The sequence below is a fragment of the Scyliorhinus torazame genome, chromosome 12 (assembly GCF_047496885.1).
Source record: "Scyliorhinus torazame isolate Kashiwa2021f chromosome 12, sScyTor2.1, whole genome shotgun sequence".
In the NCBI taxonomy this organism is placed as follows: domain Eukaryota; kingdom Metazoa; phylum Chordata; class Chondrichthyes; order Carcharhiniformes; family Scyliorhinidae; genus Scyliorhinus; species Scyliorhinus torazame.
In genome coordinates this window covers 197600540-197627008 of record NC_092718.1, presented here as the reverse complement: position 1 = coordinate 197627008, position 26469 = coordinate 197600540, and the positions used below count along the sequence as shown (strand labels likewise).

Sequence of the window (26469 nt, the reverse complement as noted above, 5' to 3'; positions counted from 1 at the left end):
ATGTTGCAGCTGTACAAAACTCTGGTGCGACCGCATTTGGAGTATTGCGTGCAATTCTGGTCGCCGCATTATAGGAAGGATGTGGAAGCATTGGAAAGAGTGTAGGGGAGATTTACCAGAATGTTGCCTGGTATGGAGGGAAGATCTTATGAGGGAAGGCTGAGGGACTTGAGGCTGTTTTCATTAGAGAGAAGAAGGTGAAGAGGTGACTTAATTGAGGCATACAAGATGATCAGAGGATTAGATAGGGTGGACAGTGAGAGCCTTTTTCCTCGGATGGTGATGTCTAACATGAGGGGACATAACTTTAAATTGAGGGGAGATAGATATAGGACAGATGTCAGAAGTAGGTTATTTACTCAGAGAGTAGCAAGGGTGTGGAATGCCCTGCCTGCAACAGTAGTGGACTCGCCAACACTAAGGGCATTCAAATGGTCATTGGATAGACATATGGACGATAAGGGAATAGTGCAGATGGGCTTTAGAGTGGTTTCACAGGTCGGCGCAACATCGAGGGCCGAAGGGCCTGTACTGCGCTGTAATGTTCTATGTTCTATGGTGTTGTAAGACTTCTTACTGTGCTCACCCCAGTCCAACGCCGGCATCTCCACATCATGACTAAAAATATTGGCCTGTCATAGGGATATCAGTGTACTGATCCATAACTTGCTTATTTTAAATGGATTCACTCATCGAAGAAGTGAGGCGTTCGATTGGTCTACCACTCACCCCCCACTCCCTTTCCAATACTCCTTGCAAACTTACCCATCAAAACATACATCTAATTCCCGTTTGAAAATTGGTCTTGGATCTGCTTCCACTATCCTTTCAGGCAGTGCATGCCAGATGGTAACTCACCACACAAGCAAATTCACCCCGTATCCCCTTGGCTTTCTTTTGAAAATTATCTTCACCCAGTGTTACTGGTCCTCCATCCATCAGAAACACTTTGTCCTTATTTACCCTATTGGAAGAATGGAAGAAACAGGAGCCCATGGTCCTTTGAGTCTACACTGCTATCCAATAAGAGCATAGGTGATCTTCTACCTTACCTGCACTTTCTTGCCCATCCCCATATGCTCCATTCCCTTTGATTTCAAAAATATATTGATCTCCGTCTTGAATATGCTTCATGATTGAACGTACAGCGATTGGAAAATTCCAAAGATTCCCAGCCTGCTGAGTGAAAACATTTCTCACCTCAGTCTCGAGAGTCAGGAGCAACAGCCTTTCAGCATCCACCCTGTCAAGTCCTCATTTCATGAGATTATTTCTCACTCTTAAAAGGACCAGAGAATAGAAGCCTATTCTCTCCTCCTAGGACAACCCTCTCATTCCTATCCCTATCATGTTCATCGTCATTTTGATTATCTCCCTTATCTCCCTTCTCTGCTCTCAGGTGAACCATCCCAGTTACTGCCAGCTGCACATGACCACGGACCCTCGTCCCTCGCACCATTCCAGTAAATCACCTTTGCAATCAATCATTTCCGTTTGCTTCTACCTGCTTTAGTTACATAAAGAAGCCTGCATTGATCTGAGACGCTAAATAAGGAGGTAGCTCTGCATTTTAGCCGCATCTATCCTACAGCAATGTGACCATCCGTGGCATGCTGTAACACACATGGAGCAATGCTGCCACCTCTGGAGACACAGAGAATTACCAAAGTAAACTGAGCGCGAAAACCGCAGTTGCTCAACTGATGCCGCCAGCGAGGAGACTAGCGACATAAATTGGCAGATTCGACAGCACCAGGAGTCAAGCAAAACAGTCCACTTCAAGTGAGAGGAAGAAAGAACTTGCATTTATCTAGCCTCTTTCAAGACCTCCGGCCATCCCAGGCCATAAGACCATAGACATAGGAGCAGAAGTAGGCCATTTGGCCCATGAAGTCTGCTCCACCATTAATGAGATCATGACTGATCTGATATGATAATCCTCAACCCCACTTCCCTGCCTTATCCCCATAACCCTCGATTCCCTTGCTGATTTAGAATCTGTCTATCTCAGCCTGGAACATACTCAGCGACCCAGCCTCTACAGCTCTCTGCAATAAAGAATTCCACAGATTCACTACCTTCTGAGAAAAGAAATTCCTCCTCATCTCTGTTTTAAATGGGCGACTCCTCACTCTGAGATTATGGATTATGCCCTCTGGTCCTAGATTCTTCCACTAGGGGAAACAACCTCTCAGCATTTGCCCTGTCAATCCCCCTCAGAATCCTATATGTCTCAATAAAGTTGCCTCTTCTAAAGTTGCTTCTTCTAAACTTCTAAATTTACTCAACCCCCCTCGTAAGAAAGTCCCTCCACACACGTGAACCTTCTCTGGACCGCCTCTCCTGTCAGTATATTTTTCCTTTGGCAAGGGAACCAAAACTGTTTCCAGTATTCCAGCTGTGATCTAACTAGTGCCCTCTCTACGTTTAGCAAAACTTTCATATTTTTATACTCCATTCCCTTTGATATAAAAGCTACCATTCTATTTGCCTTCCCTATTACCTGCTGTCCTTGCATGCTAACTTTACGTGATTTATGCACAATGACCCTCAAATCCCTCTGTGCTGTAGCTCTCTGCAGTCTTTCTCCATTTAAAAAATATTCAGCTCCTTTATTCTTCCTACCAAAGTGCATAACGTCACATTTTCCTACATTATATTCCATCTGCCAAATTTTTTGCCTACTCACTTAACCTGGCTATGTCCCTCTGGAGACCCTTGTACATCCTTACCTATTTTTGTGCCATCCCAAATTTGGCAATAGGGCATTTATTTGCCTCATCCAAGTCACTTCGCAACCAATGCAATTCTTTTGTAGCGTAGTGACTGTCCGACAGATGTAGGAAAGGCAGCAGCAGTTAACACACAGCAACTCCCAACAAACAGCAAAGTGGTAATGACCAGATAGGTTTTTTTTAGGTGTTGGTTGAGGGATAGAATTTTGCCCAGGACACCAGGGATAAATCCCCAGCTCTTCTTCCAAATAGCGTCATCTTTTACGTCCACCTGAATGGAATAGGGGTGTACCACAATGACCTCTCACCTCTGGAATCCAGATTTAAATTATTGTCCAGTCGCAATGGGCGGAAATCCTCTTTCAATTGAGAAGGGATACAAACTGAGGGCTTTTCTTTATGCTTGTGCTCTCACCAGCCCATAGTTTCCTACGCATTAACGTAAATGTTGGTAAGTCATAGCTGGGGAGCACAGAAGCAGAAAGCCTTGCTAGGACCTTAGATTAAAAGTGGAAACTTGATGGCACAAGTCCACAAGAGCACTGCATTACTCAGCATTATAACATCTCAGCACCCATCAGCGAGATGGACACTTGCTCAAAAAGGCATTTTTGTTCCAGTGGAATGTATTTAGACTTAAAGGATTGATTGTGATTGGAAAAGAAAATCAAACATTGATAGAATGCACTGAAGGTAAGAACAGCGGTTTTCCATTAGCCCCCACTGGCTTATAATAATATAGCTTGAAACATTATGACTGTCCACGAGACCCCTGGAGATGAGCAATCTGTTACTTCACTTCAGCCAAAATTGAGATGAAGGAGAAGGGAATTAAAATATCCTGAGGGTGCGGGCAGGTGTGTGGGGAGCTCATTTTGGGCTCTGATTATATAGGGCTGCCAACCTGTACTTTTGATGAGAAAGCTCTGTCATTCATCCAAGGCCACATGGTGTACGTGACACATTCCAAAGCACCGAGCTTCAGCATACACCTGTGGCACAATTTCCCCTTGGTGCTTTTGACACTCCAAGCTGGCAGGAACTCCACTGACAGCTCGCTTTGGAATAATTGTTTACACGCTGACCTTGAAAGCTAAAAACCTATTAGAGTAGTAGCAGAAATCAATCCAATTAACTAACTGTACAAAACAAATTATCCCTCAGTAAAAAAAGTTATTATTGATGTGATAACAGACTCCTGACATCAACGGGGCCTAGAGATTAGCACCTCTGGCTGGGCCACATGCAGAGTGCAACTTTGATATTGATTTAGAGAGCAGTCCTCACTGACTAAGTCAAAAGTAGATGACATAATCACCTTCAGCCATTTCCACCCAGGCCTTAATACCCACATCCAATCTCATTGCCTTCCGCATTCAAGGCTCTGCTCTAAGTCACTTAGAACTGCACTTTGAAACTCCCGATTGCATAATATTTGACCCTTCATCCTTTAACTACTAATTTGTTCAAACACCTGCTCAACTCTACCTTTGATGCCCTCATCCTGGCAAAACTTTAGCTCTCTCCACTCCTGGTCATCCCATGATATTGCATTCATCTTTGCTCCCAGTGAGGGCTGCAAACTTGAGAGAGTATCTGGCCAACAACTGGTTGAACCATTCAGCAGCAGATCTGGTTTGATCACCCCCAATACCACTGATCAAACCTAATCTGGTGTGATTACCCCTAGTGCTTTGCTAAAACTCTCTTTGCCAAAACAGTCCACTCCTCCAAGATCACCTTACAGCCCAAAAGCTGTTTGTGTGAGTTTGTTGTGTGCAAATTGGCTGTGGTGTTACCCACATTGCAGGCACACAGTGCACTCAGTGTAGTTAATAATAATAATACTCTTTATTATTGTCACAAGTAGGCTTACATTAACACTGTAAGAAATATTTTCAAAGTATCATCTTGCATCATTGAACTTTGTCTGTATATGCATTGGTAGAACCCACCTCTTCACTCACCTGATGAAGGAGCTGTACTCCGAAAGCTAGTGATTCCAAACAAACCTGTTGGACTCTAACCCGGTGTTGTAAGACTTCTTACTCTGCCCACCCCAGTCCAACGCCAACATCTCCACATCATGGCTACATTAACGCAGCAATGAAGTTACTGTGAAAAGCCCCTTGTCGCCACACTCGGGCGCCTGTTCGGGTACACTGAGGGAGAATTCAGAATGTCAAATTCATTTAACAGCACATCTTTCGGGACTTGTGGGAGGAAACCGGAGCAATACTTCCCACATTACAACAATGACTACTTTGGAAAAGCACCTCATTGGCTGTAACACACTTTGTGATGTCTGGTGATCATGAAGAGTGTGATATAAAAGTTTTTTTTTGTCTTTCTATATGAAAAATCTCATCAGTTTTCACTTGCTGCCATTTTTCTCGCTGATCAATTTCTATATTCATATTCACAATGGCAACTGCCTACGTAGACTTGTCACCCTGCAATTACCAACCCCCTCCCCCCACCCTTAACCCATGGAAGGCACTGCCATACCATGTTTGCTAGCAGAGTGTGAATCAGGCATGGGAATCCTACATTTAAAAAATCCATTATAAATGAGGACATGGGAATTTTAGATGGAAATATAAAAATAAGGCCAGAATATTTCATTTATAATGGAAACTAAATTACGTTTGTCCAGTTGGTTCAGTTATCCCTATCATTTAACCTTCTCACCCAGCTTTCCTTAAACACTTTGCTTGACCTTCATGCACATCATGAGAGACTGATAAGTAATATGTTAAATTTGCCATGTATGTTGTGCATTTTCTATCTGGGGAATATCATTCTGAGACACACATTTCTATGCGCAGTTGCACACTTCTACCACTATTTGGCGCTTCAGACACTACAGATCCCTCTCTATAAAGCATCAACATGCTGCCTTATGGAACACTTTATCCTGTTTGTGTGCGGAAAACTATATGTCCACCACAATATTTCTTTAATAGTGGCAAAATGTCACGGCAGGTATTTGACTCATGGTCAACATTGAATACCTGCTTATGATTATGGGGTAGTGGTTGTGAAACCAAGATCTTCAATTGCTTGACTAAATCCAATGCACCGTCAGATCAGTCCCCGTCTAGACTGTAATGTTTGCACTCGTGACATGAAGCTATATTCATCAATACAAAGACTGCAGTGCAACTGGGCCATGAGAGTTGATCCTATCAACTCATTTGCACCTCCAGTGGAGCTTAAAGGAGTACATTGATGATAGGATAATGGTCCTGACAGCCTAACTTGCTTGATCTGACCTTCAATTAAATAGCATCTTTCGGTTTGTTAAATGTCTTATTTTCTGCAGAAGGTCGAGAAAACAATTCCGGGAGCAAGATGAGGGCTGAAATTGTATTTTTAGGTTAGGATGAGTAAAGTTTATGTTCATGAAAACTTTAAAAGCGGCATTGATTTTCATCAGGCATTTGCATGTGTCGAGCTGGAGAGTCGGATTTTCATCGGGGCACCAACATGCTGCCTCACGTCCCCATGCCCCCTCCATACCTCCTCAGATCCCCATGCCACCCCATGCCCACTCCATGTATACCCCAGAATCACTCACCCGGTATGGACTATGTACAGTTCTCAGAAGCCAAACAATAGCAATGGAAATTCCTTTAAATGCAAATATCAGCAAATAAAACCCTGACCAAACCTATAAAATGGCCATTCAAGCAGCTGCCTGAAAAGAGAAAAATATATTCCTTTTGAAAAAAATGTTTAATCGCTTAAATGATCATTATGTTGTGCAAACGAACAGCCATGTTGTTAGAAATCGCATCAAAGGCAGGTTATGTTATTACAACCTCTAAAAACTGTCAATTATTCCCCTGAGCCGCTACGTAAATAGAAGGGGGGCAGCACGGTAGCATTGTGGATAGCACAATTGCTTCACAGCTCCAGGGTCCCAGGTTCGATTCCGGCTTGGGTCACTGTCTGTGCGGAGTCTGCACATCCTCCCCATGTGTGCGTGGGTTTCCTCCGTGTGCTCCGGTTTCCTCCCACAGTCCAATGATGTGCAGGTTAGGTGGATTGGCCATGATAAATTACCCCTTGGTGTCCAAAATTTCCCTTAGTGTCCAAAATTGCCCTTAGTGTTGGGTGGGGTTACTGTGTTATGGGGATAGGGTGGCGGTGTGGACCTTAGGTAGGGTGCTCTTTCCAAGAGCCTGTGCAGACTTGATGGGCCGAATGGCCTCCTTCTGCACTGTAAATTCCAAGAAAAAAAAAATTCTATGAACCCCTGCTGAGCTCAAGATATTACCAGATTTTGGAACACAGCCAAGCATTTAGGGGGAGACCGTGGCATAGTGGTAATGTCACTGGGCCTGTAATTCAGAGACCCAAACTAATGCTCTGAGGACATGAGATCAAATCCCACCAAGGCAGCTGGTAGAATTTGAATTCAGATAATAAATCTGGAATATAAAGTTAGTCTCAGTAGTGTGACCATCATTTATTGTCGGAAAAACCCATCTTGTTCACTAATGTCCTCTAGGGAAGGCAATCTGCTATTGATACATGGTCCATACCCATGTGTGACTCCAGATCTATAGAAATGTGAAACCGACCTCTGATATGGCCCAGAAAGCCACTCAGTTCAAGGGCAGCAAGTAGGGAGGGGCAACGAACAGTGGCCTTGCCAGTGATACTCACATTCCATTAAATAATTTAAAAATCACAAAGGCCACAGTTGTCAAAACATTAGCTTTCAGCTCCAGGACCCTGAAACTGAAAGAACAGTTGGTTTCACATTTCCATTTCAAGCTACTTTGTTTGTCAATCAATGGAGGGGAGTGAGATATATAGATATATTAAACTTCCAAAAGCAGGGGATTTTTTCAAAAGCAAAAGTAGCCGTGCATTTAAATCACTAGCAAACATGACAAGACGGCTTCCCAGCATATTTTTCTGTTTTGAATGCATTATGACACTTTCCCCACAGGAAAATGTACTGTTATGCATGTCAACACTGATACAATGCTGGACAATGTAATGGTCAATCTATTTTTGCAGAATAGAGCTCTATGATTAAGCACTGCATTGAAAACGCATCTACATTACAATACAGCATCCAATAGTGACATTCGAAGGTGTTAAAACATTTTACATTTACCCATCAGAATGTTGGCAACTCCTCATCTGGCTTTTCCTAGTGGCCACTAACCCTGCAAGGAGGTTTGTTTTTTAGGCCTTCGAAAACCAGCACATGAAAATAGTTTGCAGTAAGAAATAAAATGTTCATGTGATCTTCACAGTGGAGACCCTGACCTTGGAAGAGGTGCGTATGCATTTTACACCTAAAGCCTTCCCGACCTGCTAATAGGCCACCCGGAAAGGGCACAGGATCAGGGAGGCAAAGAAAATTGTTTTTCCTGCAAAATAAACCCACTTTCACCATTTTGCAAAGTGATTACCATTTCCATTGGGTGACAAAGATCTAGCCTAGAAACCTCCTTGCAGAAACATTTGCCATGAAGAAATACCAGAATTCAAAGCATCATTTCCTGGCAGAGCCAGATTCTGGCACAAATTCCAGCTCCTCGGTGGTCTCCTGTGTTGACCACTTGAGTCCTATTGGCATGGTTGCCTGGCTCCTTCCCACCCCTAGGTCATTATTATAGAGGCGGGGTGGGGGTGCAGCTGGGCCACCCACCCACATGTGGGGTATCAGTCAATCAAAGTAATTAAAGGCCTATTGAGTCATGTTAGCAGATTTGAGTTGATTTATTCTCACATGTACACATGAAGTACAGTGAAAAGTATTTTTCTGTGGCCGAGGGAACGTACACAGTACGTACATAGTAGATAAAAAGAATAATCAACAGAGAACATTGACAAGTGGTACATTGACAAACAGTGATTGGTTACAGTGCGGAAGAAGGGGCCAAACAAAGCAGACACATGAGCAAGAGCAGCATAGGGCGTTGTGAATAGTGTTCTTACAGGGAACAAATCAGTCTGAGGGGGGAGTTGTTGAGGAGTCTTGTAGGTGTGGGGAAGAAGCTGTTCCTATGTCTGGATGTGCGGGTATTCAGACTGGAATTTCCCAGTCTCTCTCCAGGCTTTTTCAGGGAACAAAGACCAATGTGGCTGCCTTATGAACCGCTCTGCCTGCAGAGTGCAGCCCAACGAGTAGAAGTGCCCCATCCCCTGTGGGCAGGCAGTTGAAGCCAATTTTTAGTCTAAATTTAAAAAGGTTGTTGAGAGGGTGCCTCTATTTTGAAATGCCGTCTCCTTCACTTACTGTGGATTCAGAGATCCATAGAGAAGTTCTTGTCCAATGGCCTCTGTTGGAAATGCATTAATTGTGTGATGACCATCTTAAAATAATCTGCTGATATCCACTATACTGCCAGAAATGGATACTTAATGATCTACCAAGTAGGCACCAGCAGAACTGCACAAAGGTTAATTAAACACTTTCAGGGGAGTAACAGCAAGGAAAGATAGTGAACTTTGATGGTCATGACAGGTCACATTTATTCAGTGATTAGTGACCATGTGTCATATACAGATATCGAGTCTAAACTATTCCTCTCCATCCATATGCAAGTTAAATGCTGCACTGTAGCAACACAATAAATAAAGTATTTTGGATGAGGAGCACTTACATTGTGTGCTGCATAGCAGAGACCTGGGATGCCAATAACTGTACTGGAAAGTTATTTAACCTGCTGTCAACATTTTTCTACACGCCTCTACTCCCCATCAAGCAGTTTGGAATTTAAATTGACAGATCTGAGTGCTAAGGGCTCTGTAGTGAGCATTGGTGTGAAGTAAACATCTTAATAGTTACACTTTCTTGCCCAAAAGCTTAATCAGTGAATGTTAATAATGTCAAGTAAGAGGGGGCAGTGCATGCCATGGAGAAAGGCTCAGCACATTGAGAAGTGTGAATTCTAGATGGTATTTGAAACTAATTCTGTTCTGACAGTGTGATAGAGGAATCCATTTGCAGAATTGGTAGAAGTTGCAGCAGTTATTTAGGTTTGAGTGATGGGATGCTAGTGTGTGATGATGGGATGCTAGCGAGTGATGATGGGATGCTAGTGAGTGATGATGGGATGCTAGTGAGTGATGATGGGATGCTAGTGTGTGATGATGGGATGCTAGTGAGTGATGATGGGATGCTAGTGAGTGATGATGGGATGCTAGCGAGTGATGATGGGATGCTAGTGTGTGATGATGGGATGCTAGTGAGTGATGATGGGGTGCTAGTGAGTGATGATGGGATGCTAGCGCGTGATGATGGGATGCTAGTGAGTGATGATGGGGTGCTAGTGAGTGATGATGGGATGCTAGTGTGTGATGATGGGATGCTAGTGAGTGATGATGGGGTGCTAGTGAGTGATGATGGGATGCTAGCGAGTGATGATGGGATGCTAGTGAGTGATGATGGGATGCTAGTGTGTGATGATGGGATGCTAGTGAGTGATGATGGGGTGCTAGTGAGTGATGATGGGATGCTAGCGAGTGATGATGGGATGCTAGTGAGTGATGATGGGGTGCTAGTGAGTGATGATGGGATGCTAGCGAGTGATGATGGGATGCTAGTGTGTGATGATGGGATGCTAGTGAGTGATGATGGGGTGCTAGTGAGTGATGATGGGATGCTAGTGAGTGATGGTGTGATGCTAGTGAGCGATGATGGTATGCTAGTGAGTGATGATGGCGTGCTAGTGAGTGATGATGGGATGCTAGTGAGTGATGATGGGGTGCTAGTGAGTGATGATGGGATGCTAGCGAGTGATGATGGGATGCTAGTGAGTGATGATGGGATGCTAGTGAGTGATGATGGGATGCTAGTGAGTGATGGTGGGATGCTAGTGAGTGATGATGGGATGCTAGTGAGTGATGATGGGACGTTATTGATGATGATGGGATACTAGTGAGTGATGATGGGGTGCCAGTGAGTGATGATGGGATGTTATTGATGATGATGGGGTGCTAGAGAGTGATGATGGGATGCTAGTGAGTGATGATGGGGTGCCAGTGAGTGATGATGGGATGCTAGTGTGTGATGATGGGATGCTAGTGAGTGATGATGGGGTGCTAGTGAGTGATGATGGGATGTTATTGATGATGATGGGATACTAGTGAGTGATGATGGGATGCTAGCGAGTGATGATGGGATGCTAGTGAGTGATGATGGGGTGCCAGTGAGTGATGATGGGATGCTAGTGTGTGATGATGGGATGCTAGTGAGTGATGATGGGGTGCTAGTGAGTGATGATGGGATGCTAGTGAGTGATGATGGGATGCTAGTGAGTGATGGTGGGATGCTAGTGAGTGATGATGGGATGCTAGTGAGTGATGATGGGGTGCTAGTGAGTGATGATGGGATGCTAGTGAGTGATGATGGGATGTTATTGATGATGATGGGATACTAGTGAGTGATGATGGGATGCTAGTGAGTGATGATGGGGTGCCAGTGAGTGATGATGGGATGTTATTGATGATGATGGGGTGCTAGAGAGTGATGATGGGATGCTAGTGAGTGATGATGGGGTGCCAGTGAGTGATGATGGGATGCTAGTGTGTGATGATGGGATGCTAGTGAGTCGATGGGCCAAATGGCCTCCTTCTGCACTGTAAATTCTATGATAATCTATGAATTGAGCTAGAATCTAAATTTACTGTGTGCAGACTGGCTATTTTCTGATGTGCGGGTGAGATGCGTTTACTTCCAATGTCAATATTTAGCAATCATTTTTTAAAAATAGTTGCAATTTTATTGTTATTCATTATTATTCAATTATTCTACCAGGTTATATCAGGCTTGCGATAGCTGACATGATCTAGTGTGCTGGTGATCATATGACATACCGTGAATAATATTACTTAGTCCAATTTTCTATTAATTGCAGCATGTAAAGTCTGTATCGCCGGCATTCAAATTGGATGTTTAAATGCGATGTTTTGCACAAGGGAATTGTCAACACAAATCCGAATGCTAATGATTTTCTTGCATGATTGACTGTTGCAGTGCCCCTGGTCTCCAAGATCTGTCCAAGTGACACTTACAGGGTTTGGAAAAGTGGACAGAATCTGAGGGTGGACACGACTCTGCTTGGCTTTGATCACATGACCTGGCAGCGGGGGAACCGCAGTTTTGTCTTCAGAGGACAAGGTCAGTTTTAATAAAAAGGCCTGCATGTTACAGCATTGGCTTAAAAGCTATGAGCAATTAAATATGTGAAATGTCTTAGTCCGACAAAACCACCTCAGGAGTAAATATGATAGCCCTTCATCAGAACGTACTTCTGTAAGGCATTACCACACAACATGTGGCTACCTCTTTCTGTATGGAATCATTTAATGTGCGCCCTGTACATAATATTTGGCCTTTTAATGAGCTCTAAGGAGAGGTTGAATAGTACAGTCTGGAGTCATTCATTGAATTAAAGCATGGTTGTCGAACAGAAGGAGGCCATTTTAGTCTGTTGTGGCCCTGCCAGCTGTCTGTAGGAACTATGAAATGAAATGAAAATCGCTTATTGTCACAAGTAGGCTTCAAATGAAGTTACTGTGAAAAGCCCCTAGTCGCCACATTCTGGCGCCTGTTCGGGGAGGCTGATACAGGAATTGAACCGTGCTGCTGGCCTGCCTTGATCTGCTTTCAAAGCCAGCAATTTAGCCCTGTGCTAAACAGCCCCTGCTGCTCGGCTGTCCCACTCGGCTAGTCCCACTTCCCTGTCTTTTCCTTCCAGCTCTGCAATGCTTTCTCTTCAGATAATTATCCAGTTTCCTTTGGAAAGCCGAGAAAATCAGAAAATAGAAAGCTTTCGAAATCACCACACTCTCAGGTAGTGCATTCCAGATCCTAACCACTCATTGTGCAGGAAGGTTTTCCCTCCTTTTGTCAATCACCTTAAATCAGTGTTCTCTAGTTCTCGATTTGTCTGCTAATGGTAACAGTTTCTCTACTATTCAACCTATTCACACATTATGTACATGGAACAGTTTCTCCCCATCTAAAGTGTGCAGACCTCTCATGATTGTTGAATACCTCTTATCAATTTCCCCTCAACCCACTCTTCTAAAAAGGACAGCCTCGGCCTCTCCAATCAATCTCGTAACTGAAGTCCCTCATAGAATCATAGAATTTACAGTGGCAGAAGGAGGCCATTCAGCCTATCGAGTCGCACTGGCCCTTGGAAAGAGCACCCTACTTCAGCCTCACACCTCCACCCTATCCCCGTAACCCAATAACCCTACCTCATCCCTGGAACCAAACTCAGAAACCTTCTCTGTACTCTCTGCCATGCATTCACACCTTTCCTAAAGTTTGGTGCCCAGAATTGGACACAATACTCCAGTTGCGACCAAACCAGTGTTTCATAAAGGTTCACCAAAACCTCCTTGCTTTTGTACTGTCCAGGAGTCCGTACACCTTATTAACTCTTTCCTTAATTTGCTCTGCTGCTTTAAGTGTTTTGCCCTAGGTACCTCCAATCCTCCACCCCTTTAGATTGGTATCCTTTATTTTATTTTATGCATATCTACATTCTCCTTGTGCAAGAGAGATTGGTTAATCCCCTGATATAGTCCTGCTAGCTCCAATCACCTTTGACACAGGCAGGCTTACAAGAGATTGACACTCTCAACTTGAGCTAGAAATTCATTGGTTTGAGATTTATCACAGAAAGAACATTGAGGCAAAAATGAAAATTCTCATCTGAGTTCCCACAAAAAGGGTGGTGAGTAAAACAGCCAATCTTAGAAAGGGAAAATGATTCGTGTTGTAACACCATGTGGCTCTCACTCCCATCTCTGCATCAAGAAGCTGTGGGGTCAAGAGCAATGTAATTTAGACTGACACTCCAGCCCCACAAACCTCTGAGAACCCTGCCTTCCTCCAATTCTTCCTACTGCATTTCCCAACCTTCCACTATTATATGGCTACACCGTTAGCCATTGAGGCCCTGTACTTCAGAATTAGATCCCAAAATCTCACAAACTGTTAGTCACCCCTTCTAATTTCTCCTTCTTTAGCTTAGCATCCATTTTCCCCCTGCTTCTGTGACATATCTTGGTATGTTTCCTAAGTTAAAGGGGCTATATAGATGCAAGTTATTGTTGTTAAAGATATGCCATGTAATTCAATGAGACATTAAACTGAAGACCCAGCTGTTTGTTCATGTAAAAGATCCTGAAGAACTGCAAAGGGGTTCTCCCACTGTCTTGCCCAATTTTCTTCTTCAATGCCGCAAAGCAAAACATTTAAAGCACCTCTTTGGCTGCAGAGTTTTGGTGGTCTTGAGGTTGTGAAAGGTGCTGCATAAATGCGAGTCTTTCCTTCTTTACAATACAAAACTAATAGAAACCAGCAGACAAAAATGAGATGAAGACAATTCAATTTTCTTTTTGCAATGGAAAGGCTGCTCTTTGAAGAGTAACCTCTAACCATTGGTCACCTTTATTGCTAATCAAAGTCAGTGCTTTTGTTACTTTGATAATGGTTATCGCCAAACTTGAAGACCATTCTTCACTCTTTTCATTACTAACGCCCAGTGACTTTCCGTTTCATTGTCACTCACACATTCTGAAGCTCTGCAGGAGCATGGAGTCTGTAATTACAAGTCAGCCCGTAAACATAATAAGAACAAAAGGGAATGAACCAGTGAGTTAGCTCCTCTATTGTGTGAAAGAGCAACTGTCAGCGACATGATGTACTGCTGCTATTTGTTTCACGGGCAACTCGCAATATTATGTCAAAGAAAGTCATCAAGCTACCCCCAGAACTGACTGTGCATTAACTAAAAAGGAAATAGAGCAACATAATATGAGGCTGTCCTGATAATCAAGTGAGCCTGCTCATTGGAATTCATTGAACTTATTCTGTAGAATTGTAGCTTTCCATTCACTTGGTCATTTAGAAGATTTTAAGATTTAATCTTTAAAATGCAACAAACACAAATGGCCTTGTGCTAAAAATGCACTGAAACATTGCACAATCTGCCGGGGCGGCCAGTTGTCACTGACATGTCTCACACCCTCTGCAACATCTTGCTGACATTTGGCCAGACCACTTGGCAAAGGTTGCCTGCAGTGAATCATTCACTTCCTGACTCACATTGTGCAAGGCATTAGTCAGGAGTGTGATGGAATACCTTCCACATTTCTTAATGAGTGCAGCTCCAACAACACTCAAGAAGATCAAAACCATCCAGGACCAAGCAGCCGCTTTGATTGACACTCAAACCACCACCTTAAACTCCCTCCAGCACCCTCCATATACAAGATGCACCGTAGCGACTCACCAAGGCTTCTTCAACATCATCCGCCGAACTCTTGCCGTCTACCACCTAGAAGGACAAGGCCAGCAAGGACATGGGAGCACCAGTGCCTTCAAGCTCTCCTCCAAGTCACACACGATACTGTAGAAATATATTATCGTTCCTTCAACATCGTTGGATCAAAATCTTAGACCACCTTCCATCAAAGCTCGTGGCTGTACCTTCACCACCACAGAGCAGCAGTTCAAGAAGGTGACTTACCATCACTTTCTCATGGGGAACTAGAGATGGGAAATAAGTGCTGGCCTTTCTGTGACATCCACATCCTGTGAATGAATTGTTTTATTTATTCACTCACACGATGTGGGCTTTTCTGGCTAGGTCTGTATATATTAGCCATTCCTAATTACTCTTGAGATGGTGGATGGTGATCCACCTTCTTGAACCACTGCAATCCATGAGGTGTAGGTACACCCACAGTGCTGTTAGGAAGGGAGTTCCAGGATTTTGACCCAGCAACAGTGAACGATAAACGATGCAGTTCCAATTCAGGATGGTGAGTGGCTTGGCGGGAAACTTGCAGCTGGTGGTGTTTCCTCTGTATCTGCTGCCCATGTCTGTCTGGGTGGTAGAGCTGGCACATTTAGAAGATACGGTCAACGGAGCCTTGGTGAGTTGTATGTACATCTTGTAGATGGTACGCACTGCTGCCACTGCCCCAGCGGCGGAGGGAGTGAATGTTTAAGGTGTGGTGCCAAATGTGTGGGCTGCTTTGTCCTGGATGGTCTTGAGCTCCTGGAGTGTTGTTGGAGCTGAACTCAGCCAGACAAGTGGAGAGTATTCCATCACACTCCTGACTTGTGCTTTGTAGATGGTGGACAGAATTTGGGAAGTCAGGAGGTGAGTCACTTGCTGCAGAATTTCTGCCCATGTCCCACAGACATGTCTAGTCTACTTCAGTTTCGGGTGAATGGTAACATCCAGGATGGATAGTGTTAGTAGGGGATTCAGTGATGGTAATGCCATTGAATGTCAAGAGGAGATGGTTAGATTCTCTCCTGTTGGGGATGATCATTGCCTGACAGTTGCATGGTGCTAGAGTTACTTTAAACAAACCTTTTAAAAAAGGCTACATGTTGGTTACAGTACATTATTTTCCCAACACTTTAGTCTTGGCTTGTAGCAAGGATGCAATTTACATGAGCAGACTGACTCTCCTGTGCACTGGGTCATAGAATCCCTGGGGGGGGGGGGGGGGGGGGGGGGGGCGGGGCGGCGCGTGAATACCGCCCAGCCGCTCCGACGCCGGCTTCAGTATTCTCCGGCGTCGGTTTTCAGGCAGGGCGGGGCCCCTTCCGGCAATTCTCCGGGCCCCGATGGGCCGAGCAGCTGTTGATTCCTGGCCAGTCCTGCTGGCGCGAAATGGACATGGTCCATCATGGCGGGACCTGGCTTGTAGGCCGGATAGGTGAGTCCTTGAGGAGCATGGGGGATCCGGCCCCAGGGGGGGCCCCCACGGGGGTCTGGCCCGTGATTGGGGCCCACCGATCTGCGGGCGGGCCTGTACCATGGGGGCACTCCTTCCTTCCGCGCCGGCCTCTCTCGGGCTCCGCCATGGCCGGCGCGGCGAGGAACCCCCCTGCGCAATCGCAGGAACTCGCCGGCCGGTCTGCGCATGCACGGAACCATGCCGGCGGTCCTGCATGCGCCAACTCGCGGCGGCCCTTCGGCGCCGGTTGGTGTGGCACCAACCCCTCCGCCGCCGGCCTAGCCCCCAGAAGTGCGGAGGATTCCGCACCTTCCGGTTGGCCCGACGCCGGAGTGGTTCCCGCCGCTCTTGGCGCCGGCGTCGGGCCATCCGACCAGTTGCGGGAGAATCCCGCCCCTGATCTTTACACATTTAGTGAGATGGAACGTGATGGAATTAACAGTTGCCCATAATCATGTTAGCACTGTCTGAATTATGGTGGAGAATCCATAGGATCCATAGAATGAGGAAAGGTTCAGCTTCTGAGTCCCTACCAGAAGTTTGACATAGCAGAGAAGTATGAGAGCTGAGAATGTCTATCTCAAGTAGTTCCCGACTAACCATTGTCTGCGATGAGGGGATGAGCAAAATTGAGGGGATTGGGTCGAGTTCACCGCACCAATAAATACATTAGACAAAATAATTAGTTGTTTATTTAACATCAGATTTGTCCATGCACTACTGTCTTGCAGGGCAGTTTACGTACACAAAATCAATGCAGCCAAAACATATATAAACTCACGAAAGGTTATACTGTTCTCTCACAAGTAAAGCATCGCCAAAAGGACTCCTTCTCCTGTAACAATGTTACAACAATAGGAGCAGTATTATGGGATGTGTGACCTTCAGTGCCTTCAACAAGTTTAAATAAAACTAACTTGTAACCCTGTGCGACCAGCCCATGTTTATAGACTTGTAACTGGTGGAAAGGTGCTACGTCGGAACAACCATGGCCGCTAGTTTCTCCTCCGAGGCTCTGCCATCTGTGACCCTGCTCACAGGAGATCAACAAGCCCTGCCTCCCCTGCCTCTGTAGGGCATTGTTCCTCGCCAAGTGCACTGCTGGTGCCGGGCGATCGCAATCAAAAGAATTGCCAGCTCGACTGTCTCCATGGTCCCCCCAAATTAAAAATTGAAAGGAAGAGAACATCAGAGTGAGAAATGAGGAGTCAAACAAAGAACAAAGAACAAAGAAATGTACAGCACAGGAACAGGCCCTTCGGCCCTCCAAGCCCGTGCCGACCATGCTGCCCGACTAAACTACAATCTTCTACACTTCCTGGGTCCGTATCCCTCTATTCCCATCCTATTCATGTAAATGTCCTCACAATGTCCTCACCATCAGACCTCTCAGGATCAGGGACATCCACCATTCCACATCCCTCTGTGGGTGCCTTTCCACTAAGCCTCACTCCCTCCCCTGTCACATAATAGCCACTTCCCCATAGTTTCCCCTCTCAACTCAACCTGAATGAAATGCTTCAACTATTGAAAGCCTCAATGATCTCTGCGACGAATGGAGGATTATTGGCCTCTAAATATTGAGACAATTTAAGGTTTAAAAGCCTGGGGTTATAGTGTGTTCGGCTGCAGTGGTCATGTTTTGCTTCTCGGAAAGTGCAGGTGAAATTGACCAGAGGAAAGTAGTTTGACTGAGGAGGTCCATGGGGAATTAATGTGCTTTCGCATCCTGTAGAGATAATTTGTTTTCAGCTTGGGGTGATGAGGACATTGCTGGGTGGAGCCCAGGAATGCAGAGAGGCAGTGAGGTTTGGCGAAGTTTTTGGAGAGGAGCTGAATTCTGATCTGCCTAACCCTGAGTCCACAATTCTCTCACAGTAGGATAGTTATAAAAGAGTAATAGCCTATAAAGCAGAGCAGTCTTGTCTGGGGAACAGGAAGAAGCTGAAACAATCCAGGTGAACTAACTTTTGAAGATATTCAGCCCGAGTCTGAAGGTCTCCAACAGGAGCCAAACCTGTTTTACAAAGCAAGTTTTACTCGGTGCCCTGCTAATTTTAAGATAGATTGAGAGCTGTATGTTTCTTTTCTTGTTGTTTAATGGGAAACTGAGTAGTAGTGTTAAGGAGTAAGTGTAAGCTGTTCTTTTTGGGTGTGAACAGCATGTTAGCACAGTGGTTAGCACTGTTGCTTCACAGCACCAGGGATCTGGATTCAATTCCCTGCTTGGATCACTGTCTGTGTGGAGTCTGCACGTTCTCCTCGTATCTGCGTGGGTTTCCACCAGGTGCTCCGGTTTCCTCCCATAAGTCCCTAAAGATGGGCTTGTTAGGTGAATTGGACATTCTAAATTCTCCCTCAGTGTACCCGAACAGGTGCCGGAGGGTGGTGACTAGGGGATTTTCACAGTAACTTCTTTGCAGTGTTAATGTGAGCCTACTTGTGACACTAATAAAGATTATTATAAGATTATTATTATGAAGGTAAAAAAAATTATATTGTATTCATAATAAAGTTTTGTTTTAGAAATGCCAAGGCCCTATTCCTTTGTGCAATCATTCTTGGAGCACATCACTCTTTCCGCACAGTCTTAAAATAAACTAAAATATTTGTGTTTCGGTCCAGTATCCTAGCCACAGTTGCTGTCCAATCTGGGTTCATGATACTCCCTTGGATGATGGATGAGGAGGACAGTTGAGTGCATTCAATGGAGCTGCATTCTAACCTCACAGGAGAACAAGAAACGGACCCCAATTTTCCCATTAATGGGGTGACTGATGAGCGAATTCACCATTACGCCTTTCGTTGGGGACCACATCTGTGTCACCTCTCTGTTATGTAGATGTGAGCCTGAGCCTTGGAGTTCAATTCTTGGGGGCTCTGCTTCCAAAGGGTTAAAATTGGGTGGCAATCAGTGGCATTCTCATGCATTGCAATGCTGATTAAATTGGCATAATTGACTCATAAAGGATGAGTCAGGGTAATGATTAGGCAATTGGCTTCCCCTTATGGCAGGCAAGGGGCACCTATTGCATGTGAAGACTGAAATTAGCTTCATCCTTATAGGATACCCTCATTCCCCCAGCTAGAACACTTCACAACTGCAGGTTGTGTTTGCTCCTTCTGGTAGCTGCAGATGCCTGGAGGCTGCAGTTGCTGTTTCCTTCCTTTTCTGCAGCCAGAAAGAAGGGCAACTCTTCCGAAGATAACTGGGTCCTGGGCTCTGTGGGACGTATGAGTCCAGAAGGCAATTGGTTTGAAGCAAGAAGACCCTGCGGAACCTAGCGGAGGACGTTGTTCCAAATGAGCCACCTGATGACGCCTTTGAAGAAATGCTTTTGCAAATTGTTGATGCCTTTGTCGATGGTGTGGTGAGTGCTGTATGTAACTGGCACGTCGCCGCGGGTTAAACATGCTGTAAGTCAAGATGTTCACCTGCACCTCTACGCCAGTGGAATATGTGGATGCCAGGATTTGGTTCCATGGAGATTGGGCCATGTGGGAAGGCACAGCTGCGTCTCGTGAATGGAAAATGGCACTGATACGTGGAACAAGTAACACATTGATGGACAGATCTTTTCTACAACAAAGTTCTGGACATGACAACTCATTCTCAGGTTTATCTTCCATTTTTGTTGAGGAATCTGCGAGGTGATGTTTCCTTGTTGTTTAATGGTTAGTGTGATATGTGAAATCTTATGTAGTTGATTTTCAAATCTTTGTTACTGTTGACCATTTAATAAACAAAATATTCTCATGGACTGTGGATTAAATGAGCCTTCCAACTTGAACAGCCGGCCACCCACATAGTAATCCCTGACAACCTGGCCTCTGTAGCCAGCAGCATTGAACTTCCAGATATTTCATGCCTTCTGCTTCACAGTGCTGCCTGACTGTGGGGGTTCATTCTCACTGGCCATCCTCCCCCCATGTGTGAGAGTCTTCAGGCCTCTTAAGGTTCAAGGCACCCCTTGTCAGAGTCTCCCACTCTGCCCATGCAGCCTGGCATCTAATGGGACCCCACACAGGGACCTCACAGTCTGACCCTGTGAATTCACCTGCTCCCACCCACTTTATATCAGCCACCCTGGAAGGGCAATCCCTCAGTTGTGATATCGCCACAGGCACAGCAAAGGGGACACTGGCCGCCAGTCCCCATCAAATCTAAAAGCCTCACAGCTATGAAGAGCCATTAAGGCCTGTGAGCAACCCAACCCCCGAGATGCCCCCACCCCCTCACCTCCAGCCCGAAGTTGAACTTGTCTGGCTCCACTGCCCCCTCTGCAATTGGTACCCTGGAAGCTGATGGCGACCTGAGAGCTCACCTCCGATATCCCTTTTGGTGGTGTGGTGGGCAGGTACTCGTTTTTATACACCTGTTGTAAATTGCGCCAGTGTGAGGTCGCGCCAGTGCCCGATGAATATTCTATGACGGGGGAATTCCCGGCGGGAGGGCTCGTTCATGATATTAGAATGTAGTTAAATGAGGTTCCCAATTTTCCATGGCGGATTTCTCACCAGCGAGGGGCCAGGAAAATCGGAAAACGCGATCTCGCCAAAGACAAACACGATTCCCGATTCTTGCCGTATTTTCCAGGTGCATCGCCATTCTCGCTGACGGCTAACTCTGATTCAAAATTCCACCCTGGGTTTGCGAGTAGGCCAGGTGATTAGATGGAATCCCTGTGAATGACAATTTAGCAGCCCCACCACTGGGTACTGTTCATCTCTTTGTTAAACTCTGGCCACAATCGTTACAAATAAGCGAAGGCAAGAATGACCAATTTATTTCAGTTTTGTTTTCAGGTTTAGTCTCTGCTGATGTATGAGGTGTGTCTGGGAATCATATTATCTGGCTGCACCTTCAGCCTGGATTTGATCTGCTAAATAGTCTGTACAATTCAGCTGAACATTGCTAAATCATTTCGTGATTAACTAATTCAGCATGTTCGATGGGGCTGCAGTTTCCAGGTTCCTGACTTGGGCATATCAATTTGTCTATATGTTTTAATACTGGAACCACTGATTAGCCAGTAATTGATTAGATGGACAGTGCAATGGAATAACGATCATTGAGTAAAGGAGAATGCTATTAACTTTTTGTCACTTTAATTGAAATGTAGGCTCACAGTAATTGAATTTACTCATGCATGCTGAAATGTGTTTTGTTTATTAGATTTTTGATTATATGTATGTGCATTTTGAAGGAATGGGATTTGTTTGGTTGATACAGAGCTGACATTATATGTAATCCAGTTCATTAAGGTTCGGCACGGCAAAATTGCAGCTTTGCAGCAAGTTTGAAGATAAACCCAGGCCAGTATTGGGGCTGGGATTTTCCGACCGTTCCCGTCGATTTTCTAGGACCTTCAAAGGCGACCCCCCTCCTCCCCCCTGGCGTGGCGGGTACCAGGGCGGTGTGGCTGGCAAGCAATGCAACTGGCCATTGAGTTTGGCGGGACTGGATAGGAGCTGGCCAGCCAGGATCGGGTGGCCTAAATGAATAAAACATGCAGGCACAGAGTCCTGCAAAGAGGAACTGAAAGACATGTCTTCATGAAACACCTTCCATTCTCTTGGGGTGTTCCAAAGTGCTTTAAAGTCAATTACGAGCTTCTGGAGTGTTGCAAATGTCGGTAAAGTGTCAGCCAATATGCATGCAGCCAGGTCTTAGGAACAATTATCTAATAATGACCAGATAATTCTCTTTTGGGGAGTCTGGGGCGAAATTCTCCTACCCGCCCCGCCACATTTCTGCCCCGACCGGCCGGCGGGAGTCTCCGTAACACCGGCCGGTCAATGGGGTTTCCCATTGTGGGGCAGCCCCACGCCGTCGGGAAACTCCCAGGCGCCGGCAAAACGGAGACTCCCGCCGGCGGAGAATGGCGCCCCTGGAGTCTGGGAAGTCGGAGAATAAGGGGCAGATCATTTACAACCGTGATGAGGAGGAATTTCTTCACTCAAGAGTGGCGAATCTTTGGAATTCTCTACTCCAGAGGGCTGTGGAAGTTCCATCATTGAGTATGTTCATGACTGAGATGAATAGATTTCTAGTTATTAAAGATATCAGGGGGAAATGGGGATAGTATGGAAAAATGGCATTTGAGGTAGAAGATTACCCATGATCGTGTTGAATGATGGAGCAAGCTCGAGGGGCTGAATGGCTTACTCCTGTTCCTGTTTCCTATGTTCTTACAATTTGTTTTAATGATAAACATTGTCCAGGACACAGGGAATCCCCTGTTCTTCGGTGAATAGTGGCATTGACTCTTCTATGCTCATCTAGCGCAATTGGGGGTCTTGGTTTAATGTCACATCCAAAAGGTGCCTCTGAGAGAGTGCAGCACTCCCACAGTGCAAGACGTCAGCCAAGATGATGACAGCCAAGATGTCTGTAATGGGACATTAACCAACAACCTTCGGACCTAAATGTATGAATGCTATCACGGAGTTCCAGCTGCATTTAAGAAGATACAATGACTATCTTTGACAACCTCACATCCACTGTGCTTTATAAATAGGTTTTTAAAATTATGTATCTATAGAGTATCTATTATGCTGTTATGTGGTATTGAGGTATGATCAAATAATGCTGAACACCATAGTCAAAGGATCTCCTTGGAGATTCCATGTTGCTCTTTATTTTTTCTGATCTGATATTGGGCATTTCCATGTGTGCTAGGTGCAGCAAATTCATAAACCAATTCCTTGTCCATGAGTTTATGATATTGGTACACTTAGCCACAGGTGAACTTTCCCATTTAAGGAGGCGGTGCTATTTATGTTATGCCATTTCTTTGTTTCCATTAGACAACTGCGCAGTTGTAATGGAGATTGACCACGATCGACAAATGGTGTACTCTGAAACCCTGTCACTGGCTAATTATGACCATGACATGCTGTTAGCTGCCGTGCAGCCCTCAGAAGAGCAAGTGGCAAGCCGTCTCACCACCCCCATCGTTACCACCCAACTAGATACCAAGAACATCTCATTTGAAAGGTAACAACTGCTCGGTACCATCTGAGCAACTACTTTCATTCAATTAACATTTGTTATGTAGTAACCCTTGGAAAGGGTCCAGAGGAGGTTCACAAGAATGATCCCTGGAATGAAGAGCATCTCGTAGGAGGAACGGTTGAGGTCTCTGGGTCTGTACTCGTTAGAGTTTAGGAGGGTGAGGGGGGATCTTATTGAAACTTACAGGATATTGCGAGGCCTGGATAGAGTGGACGTGGAGAGGTTGTTTCCACTTGTAGGAAAAATTAGAACCAGAGGACTCAATCTCAGACTGAAGGGACGATCCTTTAAAACAGAGTTGATGAGGACTTTCTTCAGCCAGACGGTGGTGAATCTGTGGAACTCTGTGCCGCAGAAGGCTGTGGAGGCCAAATCACTGAGTGTCTTTAAGACAGAGATAGATAGGTTCTTGATTAATAAGGGGATCAGGGGTTATGGGGAGAAGGCAGGAGAATGGGGATAGTGAAACTATCAGCCATGATTGAATGGTGGAGCAGACTCGATGGGTCGAGTGACCTAATTCTGCACCTATGTCTTATGGTCTAAGAGGTCCCAAGGCCGGACACAGGAGCGCTAACAAACAGCATTTGGCCCCATGCAACATCAAGAGGTATCAGGAATCATGGCCACTCAACCAATGTACTGAGAGACAAAAAATTGCAGTCGGATTATTTTTGCTTCCCAGGAACTAAGCTTTAGAAGTTTGATTATAATTCACAGAGGAAAAAAATAGAAATCCTTCAGAATTACTTTGGATCTGAAACTCTGGTATAGAATGTTATGAACAACAACAAAAAAATCGATCAAATTCTTGAGTCAGGCCATTCGCTTTGACCAAAGCCAAACCTATGGCTTGTTGTTTGGACAAGTTTTGAATGATTTGTTTACATTCAACAATCTTCCTCCTACTCCTCCTTTAGTTATCATGGCCTAAGAAGGCATTGGCAATCATGGACTTTCATTGGATTGGTCCATGTGTATACTTAACAAAGTACTTCACTGGTTTACCATTGCCTTCTGCAGTTTGGCTGACCAGGAAATCCTTCTGGTCTTTCCACCTGCCGTCAGTTATTGGAATGATTTACAGACTGATAGTCAACCTGTATGGCCACCTAATGTATGCACCTTCCATGGCCATCAAGTCTTGAAGTGGGATTTGAACGCAAAGCTTCTGGCCCACAGGTAGGAATGCTATCACTGTGCCACAAGACCTCTTTACTGCAGCAATCTTTTGACCTTGGAGCGAGCGCAACGTAAGTTTACAAGATACCTGGACTACAGGGGTTAAGTTACGAGGACAGATTACACAAATTAGGTCTGTTTTCGCTAGAATTTAGACGGTTGAGGGGTGATCTGATCAAAGTATTCAAGATATTAACAGGGAAAGACAGGTTTGATAAAGATAAATTATTTCCACTGGTTACAGATTTTAAAACTAGGGGGCATAGTCTAAAAATTAGGGCTAGACCGTTCAGTAGAGATGTTAGAAAGCACGTCTTCACACAAAGGGTGATAGAGGTTTAAACTCTCTCCTACAAACAGCAGTTGAATCTTGATCAGTTATTAATTTTAAATCTGAGATAGATAGATTTTTGTTAAGCAAATATATTAAGGGATTGGGTCAAATGCAGGTCTATGGAGTTAGGTCACTGATAAACCATGATGTCTTTAAATGGTGGGATAGTCTTGAGTGGTTGAATGGCCTACACCTGTTCCTATGTTCCTATCTTACCATTTTAATTGAAATTGATTTTCCCAATACATAGACCACAATGCAAACAAAAGAAAAATTAAAACCATGAATCCTGTCCCTTTCTATATCCCCAACAAGTAAATAGATGATAGTAACAAGGCTCATGGATACATGGGATAGGAATTTATTTCTACTTGGGGTTAAGAAAAACATGAGTAGTAGCTATACCAATATTACTGCGGTGATTGTGAAATTCTTTCACCAGTTTCCCCCCCTCCCTCCATCCTGATGCTCCAAAACACACCATACACATCCTGATTTTCATTCAAGATATTTCCTCGTCAGTTCTCCCGATTGGCCACAGTAACTTTGTTGGAAGATTGCTCTGTGCTAAACAGTGGCCGGTATTCTCCCCCCCCCCCCCCCATTCCGGGTGGGAGAATCGCCGGGGCGCCGCGTGAGTCGCGCCACGCTGCCCCGACACTCGCACGCGATTCTCCCATCCCCTGAAACCGGCGCTGCGAGAATTGTGCCGGGCCGCTCGGAGAATCGCCGCAAACGGCGAGCGGCGATTCTCCGGCCTGGATGAGCCGAGCGGCCGGCGATAAAATGACAGTCCCGTCGGTGCCGTTCACCCCTGGTCACTGTTGGCGGGAATTGTGCGGGAACGCTGGGGGGGGGGGTGGCTTATGGGGGGGGGGGGCTCCTTCACGGGGGGGGGCCTCCGATGGGGTCTGGCCCGTGATTGGGGCCCACAGATCGGCGGGCCGGCCTCTTCCCCCCCCCCCCCCCCCCGGGCCTACCTCCTTCCGCGGCCGGCCGCAGAACCCCGGCGCCATGCTGTTGAGGGGCCGACGCGCGTAAGAAGTTCCCCGTGCATGCGCAGGATGGCGCGGCCGAACTGCGCATGCGCAGGAATGAGCTGCCCCAGCTGCGCATGCGAGGGTTGGCGCGGCGTCCATTTGGTGCCGCGTAAGGAGGCTGGAGCGGCGTGAACTGCTCCAGCGCCGTGGTGGCCCCCTATGGGGGCCAGAATAGGTCGTGCCCGGGCCCTGTTCGCACCGTCGTGCAACACAACGGCGTTAACGACGGCGCGGGCACTTAGACCCGGGAGCGGAGAATCCTGCCCAGTATTTCCTCAATCTTCCGCCAAAGTTAGTCAGCAGGACACCAGCACCGGGATTTTCTGGTTGCACCCACCACAAAACCGGAAATTCCCGCCAAAGGCCAACGCACCTTTAAATGGTCCGTCAAATTTTCCATCCCGCGATATT

General features: G+C 45.5%; 1 protein-coding gene across 5 annotated transcripts in view; it reads left to right on the top strand.

Moving 5' to 3' along the window:
* ankrd13b (ankyrin repeat domain 13B) overlaps nt 1–26469 on the top strand; it is a 519799-nt gene that overhangs the window by 403900 nt on the left and 89430 nt on the right. For all 5 annotated transcript variants that reach the window (XM_072469638.1, XM_072469636.1, XM_072469637.1 and 2 more), the window contains exons 5-6: nt 11743–11886; nt 23295–23484. In XM_072469638.1, coding sequence (XP_072325739.1) covers nt 11743–11886; nt 23295–23484 — 334 coding nt within the window. The remainder of the gene's footprint in view (nt 1–11742; nt 11887–23294; nt 23485–26469) is intronic.